The 6,804-nt window shown below is 36.5% G+C and overlaps 1 protein-coding gene across 1 annotated transcript in view; it reads right to left on the minus strand.

Moving 5' to 3' along the window:
- Positions 1-6,804, minus strand: part of DCDC5 (doublecortin domain containing 5) — a 129,688-nt gene that overhangs the window by 42,150 nt on the left and 80,734 nt on the right. The window contains exons 11-12 of the mRNA XM_006883723.1: positions 6,314-6,517; positions 2,397-2,589 (exon numbers count right to left, since the gene is read on the minus strand). Coding sequence (XP_006883785.1) covers positions 2,397-2,589; positions 6,314-6,517 — 397 coding nt within the window. The remainder of the gene's footprint in view (positions 1-2,396; positions 2,590-6,313; positions 6,518-6,804) is intronic.

Genomic DNA, 6,804 nt, shown 5'->3' on the forward strand with positions numbered 1-6,804 from the left:
AAAACCAAACTTAAGTGTACCTGATTCAAGCCATGGCCTTTTCAATTACTTGTTAAGCATATGAAAGTTGGACAATAAATAAAGATGAAAGAAGAAGGATTGATGCTTTTGACTTGTGGTGTTGGAGAAGAGTGATGAGTAAGTATCTCATGGACTGTCTATCTTAGAGAAAGTGAAACCAGAGTGTTCCTTAGAGGCAAGGTTAGTGAAACTTCTCATATTTTGGACATTCTGTTAGGAAACAGAATCTTCCTGGAAAAGGACATTATGCTTGGTGGAGGGTCAGTGAAAGAGAGAAAGACTCAAACATGGAGACTGTCCTAATCACTTTAGGTATGTCAGAGATGATAAGAATGACAAAGAATAGGACAAAGTTCAGATCCACTGTTTATAGGATGTAAAGAGTCAAAGTGGTCTAGCTGGCACCTAACAACCGCAATAACAACAAAAGAAAGTTGAGGTAACGTACCCAAAAGAGCTAAGAAGAAATAAAATAGAGGAAAATATTAAAGGTGAAAACAGAGAAAAAAATAGCCTAAAGCCACAGATAAGAGATCTCTAAGTCCTCATCTTTTAAGATTAATATTAGCAATTATTTCATTCAAAAAATTAAATTTTTTTAAATGTGATATACTTCAGAAACAGTGTTTGGCCTGTTTTATTACCCAAACAGACAATAAATGCCAGCTACATTTTTTATTGTTATATTGAAAGCCTTGTGTTATTTGCTAGAGTGAAAACATAACTTCAATTCTAAGCCTCCTAAAATCCAGAGGAAAACATAATGTCAAGATTGACATGGTACAAATATACAGATACATTTTCTTAGAGAATATATTTATCATTATAGCAAGAATATGTGAGTGTAATTCATTTAAGCATCCTCATAAAGGTGTTATTTGTTATTTGTGATATAATTAATAGTATACTGAACTGGAAACCAAGATGTGTGGAGAATTTAGTATGTGCCAGGACATCATTCATATATGATTCTATTTCATCCTCAAAGTGTTTTTCTGAGGTAGTTTGTATGACCACTCTCTTCTTCTACAGTAAAGTAACCAAGGCTAGGTTGTGGTAGAGTTAAGATGAGAATCCAGGCCACCTGCCTCTGGACACAGTGCTATTAACAATTTGTTTCGTGCTGCCTCCTTCCCACGCACTGCCCCAGAGTTGATTCCAGGTCAGGGTGACCCTCCAGCATGTTCCTGAGGCTGTAAATCTTAATGGAAGGAGACTACCTCCTCTTCCCCTTACAGAGTCTCCGGTAGGTTTGAAATGCCAACTTTTGATTAATAGTCTTACATTTAACCTACTATATACCAAGACGGCTCCTTACTTCCTCCATAGTAAGCACATCACTGCATTTCAAATGACTCCTTCTTTAAAGTTTCTCAACACCAACAGATAGCATATTGTCAAACCCTCCAATGGCCCTATCTAATTCAAAGATGACCTTTAGAATATAAGAGTGAGGAAAGAGCAGTTGTAATCTTTTGGCAAGCCTGCATGAATAATATTACTTTCAGCTGGGTTCTAAATAAGAATTTGGAAGTAGAAAGTTAGAGATTATAATATCCAGAAGATAGAGATCAGATATTTTTTGACATAACTATAGTTTTGGGTAATCAGGTTGGCATTAAAGGCTCATATTATTATTTTTTTTAAAAACCAAACCCCCACCAATATTGTTTTGTACTGTAGAGTCAGAACTAACCCATAGCTGACCCTTTGGTGGGTTTTCAGAGATAAATTGCATGGGGGGAGATTGTCCACCCTTCTCCTGCAGAGCACTTGGTGGCCTCAAACCACGCACCTGTGGTATTGCAGAGCAGCTTCTTGACATTAGGGCACCAGAACCCAATAAAATACAATGAAATATGTTTTAATTTTTTTAAGAATAGGGAAAGTTATTACATTACATTAGCCTCATTCTCTTAAATTGCTTCTGTTTCTGAGTTTAAGAACAAAAGATGTTCGTGTTTCATTAAATAGTTAAACTGTTACAAATATTTTACTAATTCTATGCAACTCATTTATTGTCCTATAGTGCTGATTCCAAAATTTACACATGCCTTATGAGAAGATTAATATTTATTAAAAGTTCATTAATTTTTCATTTTTCTTTTTATTCTGCAAGGTGAAAATAATAGGAGAGACTCATTGAAACACTTATAATCATTTATTGAAATCTCATGATTTGAAACCTTAGAGGGATGGTTGAATGAGTCACATTTAACTTTTTTAAAAATTACTAAATACAAATAAAAGCAACTAACTCTTAAAGAATGTTACATTACATTACATTAGGTAACATAATGTTACATACCTTATATTAAGTAATATAATGTTACATTATGTTACATTACATTAAGAATGTCACCAGGCTACCATACCTTTAATAGCTGTCTCTTCTGTTCCAACAGGGTTTGCATGTCTCTTTGTATCTTTAGAGTCTCTCTGGATGAAGGATTCATCTACAGCCCATGAAACCAAATCATGCAAAGTGTGAATTATGGTCCCATCTTTGGTATATAGCTTGGAAGCTACTCTGGAAAGACCCAGTTGTTTCGTGCATTCTGTAAGAAGCTAAACAACAGCAGGCTGTAAGGAACTGAAAGGAAATTGTGCTGAATCGGGGAATAATCATGAAGAGCTTATTCTTTTAGAAGTTTGAAGAAATAAAAATCTCAGTAGCATATGTTCATGCAAATAACATGTGTGTCATTCAGGGAGTTTTTTTAAGGAAAAAGCCAAACAACCCAAAGCAACCAATCTCTTGTGTGTTAGTTTCCTGTGCATATTATGCATGTTGTATGTGTGGACAAGTTAGGTAAGAAAACAAAGTAACTCCACTCAAGTCAACTCATTGTCTTGGAGTCAGGACCCACTCACAGCTGACTGTTCAGCAGGTTTTCAGAAGTGGTAAATTGCACATGAGGAGAATGTTCCTCTTTCTCCCACAAAGTCACAGGTGGATTCACTGTCTACTTTGGGTTGGCAGTGAACCTCCCTGCCTAGATCTATGACTAGAGACAACTTTTTACACTTTTTAAAATAATTTTTTAAATTTTTTATTTTTTAAAATAATTTTTAATGCTAGTTTATTTACAAACTTTGAGTTTGTATACATCGTTTTCACACTGAATCTTTCCCATTTCCTTTACCCACCCCTCCCTCCATCCATTAAATAGTGTGGCCCTATGATTATCCCCTCGGCCTGGATCATCACACCTCTGTTCCCCACAATCCCCCTTAGATCCTTACAGACATTTTACTACTTATCTTTCTATTTCTACAGCCACGTTCTTATATAGTTTGTCCTTATGGTACTGAGTTAGTTCACTTTCTCCTGATTTAGGTAGTGATTTTCAAAACCATCATTCCGGCATGCTTGTAGTATTCCATCACGTGAAAGTGCCATGATTTCTCAATCCATTCAATTGTGATTGGACATTTGGGCTCTGGTGACCTACTGGCAAGAAGCTCCACTGCCATTGCAAAGACACGTGGTTCAAATCCAACAGCTGGTCTGAGGGAGAAAGATGAGCAGTCTTCTCCATTCAATTAACTGCCTCTGAAAACCCACAGAAGGGTCAGCTCTGATTCTCAGGCATTCACCACCACCAACAATAACAACAGTCCTACGTTAGGCCAACATGGCTTGGGAAATTTCCAACTCTGGAATCTTAAATCTGATACATGTGAATAAATTTTAACATCAGAGTATTTTCTTTCTTTTTTTTATTTTGTGTTTTAAATTTTTATTGTTTTTTGTGTGTGTACCATCAAATTGGATCTGACTGGTATAGGAGGAGATTGTCCCTCCTTCTCCAGCAGAGAAGCTGGTGGATTCAAAACAAGCACCTCAGGGATTACAGCACAGCTTCTTGCCACCAGGCCACCAGAGCTCCCTGAAATCAGGATGCTTTTTAGAAGCAAGGATGGTAAAGCACACATTATCTCACAAAAACACCATAGTAGGAGAGGCAGAGGACTGGGAACAGCAACCTGCTAAACAGTAGATATCAACTTTGCCCTATCCTATGTCACTGGGATGATCTCCATCATGCTCAAGCCTGTTTTTGTAATCACTGTATCAATCCGTCTCAATAAGGGTCTTCCTCTCTGTTAACATCAGAGTATTTCCTAAGGAAAAAAAAATCTACCCTCAGTTTTGTTATAGTTTATAAAACTGCTCTAATACTTCATGTTTTTTAACTTCTTCAGAACAAATACATTTAAATTACAAGCCAAGAATTGACACATATTATAACCTTCATTTTGCAGACTTGGAAAATAGGTTGAAAAGTTAATATTTTTGCCCTTGATCACAAAGGTCGACTAAGAAACCAAGGATCAACACTATAGTTGCTTATTTCTGTACTTTACTTCATTCCTTGAACAACAATGTCTAAATAAAACATTATGTGTATTTAACCCAGAGGTGAGTGAATGCATTTTGTGGATTGAATTATGTCCCTCAAAAATGTGTATTGCAAATTCTAACCATTTTACCTGTGATTAGAATCTAAGTTGGGAGTAGATGTTCCTTGTTATGTAAATGAGATAGTATTAGTATAAGCTATATTTTAAATCATTCTGTCTTGAGACATGAAAGAGCAGATTAAACAAGCAGGCATATTATGTGATCATTACAAACTCTGGTAATGGAATCTGAAAAGAAACAAGAACATCACCTTACTTGCAGTGGACAGAGAAAACCTTAACACTGAGCCTGGACCCTGAATTTGGGCTTTTAGCCTCCTAAGCTATCAGCAAATGCATTTCTATTTGGTAAAACCATCCACTTGTGGTATTTCTGTTATAGCCACATTGTAGATAACTCAGCCATGGGTAATTTTTGCTGTCACTGTGTGCCGTGGAGTCAGAAGTGGCCCATAGGTGGGTTTCCAGCAGGCTTTTAGAGGCAGTAAATTATACAGAAGGAGACTGTCCATCCTCTCTCACTGAACAGTTGGTGGGTTCAAATTGGATACCTTTGGGATTGCAGTATGGTTTTTTATCACTGGGCCACCAGAGCTCCCCAAGACAAGGGGTGTTATGTACATTTGCAATGAAATCTACTAGAGAATTCTTTAACATATTTAAAATTGCTTCTAAAATAGATTGCTAAAAGTATTGACCAGAATGTAGAGGTAAGATAGTCACTAAACAATGGAGCAAAATTTTGCAATTTCTTGGTTGCACCTCCTATTCTATGTATTTGGTGTGTATATATGCCTCACTTACTCCAGTACTAAAACAAGGCTCTCTGGTGACATGGTGGTTATGTGTTGCACTGCCAACCAAAAGGTTATGAGCTTGAATGCACCAGCTTTACCTTCTAGTCTACATATTCAGCTTCAGATGCCAAGACACAATCCGATTCCCTCTCAGCACAATTTACTTATCCAGTCTTAAAATGAAGTAAATCACCCTATCAACAAATAAGTTCTTTAAATGTTCAGATGATAAATGAGATACTAGGGTATGTTAGAATATTCAGATGATATACAGCTTGAAGTAGGCAGAAAACGTCACTCTGTCTACCACGAGCACTAAGAACATCTTTATATTTTCTTCTTTTGTGACTGAGATATTTCACTCAGCATGATGTGCTCCAGGGTCCCCATGTTGTGTAATGTTTTACAAGTTCACTGTTTTTCTGTGCTGTGTAGTATTCCACTGCACAGCACCACTGTTATAAAGCAGATCTGATTTGGGAGGGGAGATTAGGATAAGAGTGGATAGATAACGACTATTGCATTGGAACAAAGTAAAGAAAGTATCCCAGAGAAATATATGATTAGGCATTATACATATGACAATAGCCAGAATAAGACATTGCAAAGAGAACGAGGGAAGAGTGGGGAAGGTAGGTAATTGTACAATAATGAATGAATAATGTTTTTAAGTGAACTGGAGGAGGGGGAAGGGAGGGAGAAGGAGTAAAAAATGTAACAATGAATGAATAAATATCTAACCTCTCTGTAAATGTTCATTAAAATCGGAATTAAAATTTTATCTTAAATCCCTTTTTTCACTTTTTTAAAATATATCTTTGCTCTGGAGCTAATCTAAAACCCATATTCTGGTTGCTGCTTTTTCTAAGACTGCATGTATCCAAAGAAATAGAATAAAAAAGAATTTCCTTAAGAAAGCAAAGATCTTGATCTCATCAACTTCAATTGATAAAACTGGTCAAAGACATTTATCACTCAATCCCACTACTTTTTTTTTTCTTGTCAGAATAATAACCATCATCACTACATCTGAGGATACAATCAACTGTTAAGTGATAGTCACTTACCATGGGGAATGTTTCAGCCACAATTAACTTCCCATTATGATAGCCAGCTCCATTTTTGTATGCAATTATTTTCAGTGCTTTTTGCTGTGTACTTGACACACTACCATGAGATACAGCCCAAGTGCAAGTTTTCATCCGTAAAGATAATAGAAGTCCTTCATAATAACTTAAAGTCTGTTCAGCCTTGTAAGATGATAAATCAGCCTGATTTAAAAAAAAAATAAGCATTTTATAAACTCTTCTTTGGTATTTTTCTCATTTTTGGTGTACTATATTATCTTAATTTAATAAATGTTGTTGTTGGTTATGTGCTGTCGAGTCTCCTGCGACTCATAGTGACCCTATGTACAACAGCCCTAAACTCCACTCTGTCCTGTGCCAATCGCACTGTCTCTGACACTCCCATCCCAATTACCCCAGTCACTGAATCAATCCACCTCATAGAGGGCCTTCCTCTCCTGCGCTGTCCCTCCACCCTCCCAAGCATGATG

This window comes from Elephantulus edwardii, unplaced genomic scaffold (genome assembly GCF_000299155.1).
Source record: "Elephantulus edwardii isolate Elephantulus edwardi_28Jun2011 unplaced genomic scaffold, EleEdw1.0 scaffold00029, whole genome shotgun sequence".
NCBI classification, from domain to species: domain Eukaryota; kingdom Metazoa; phylum Chordata; class Mammalia; order Macroscelidea; family Macroscelididae; genus Elephantulus; species Elephantulus edwardii.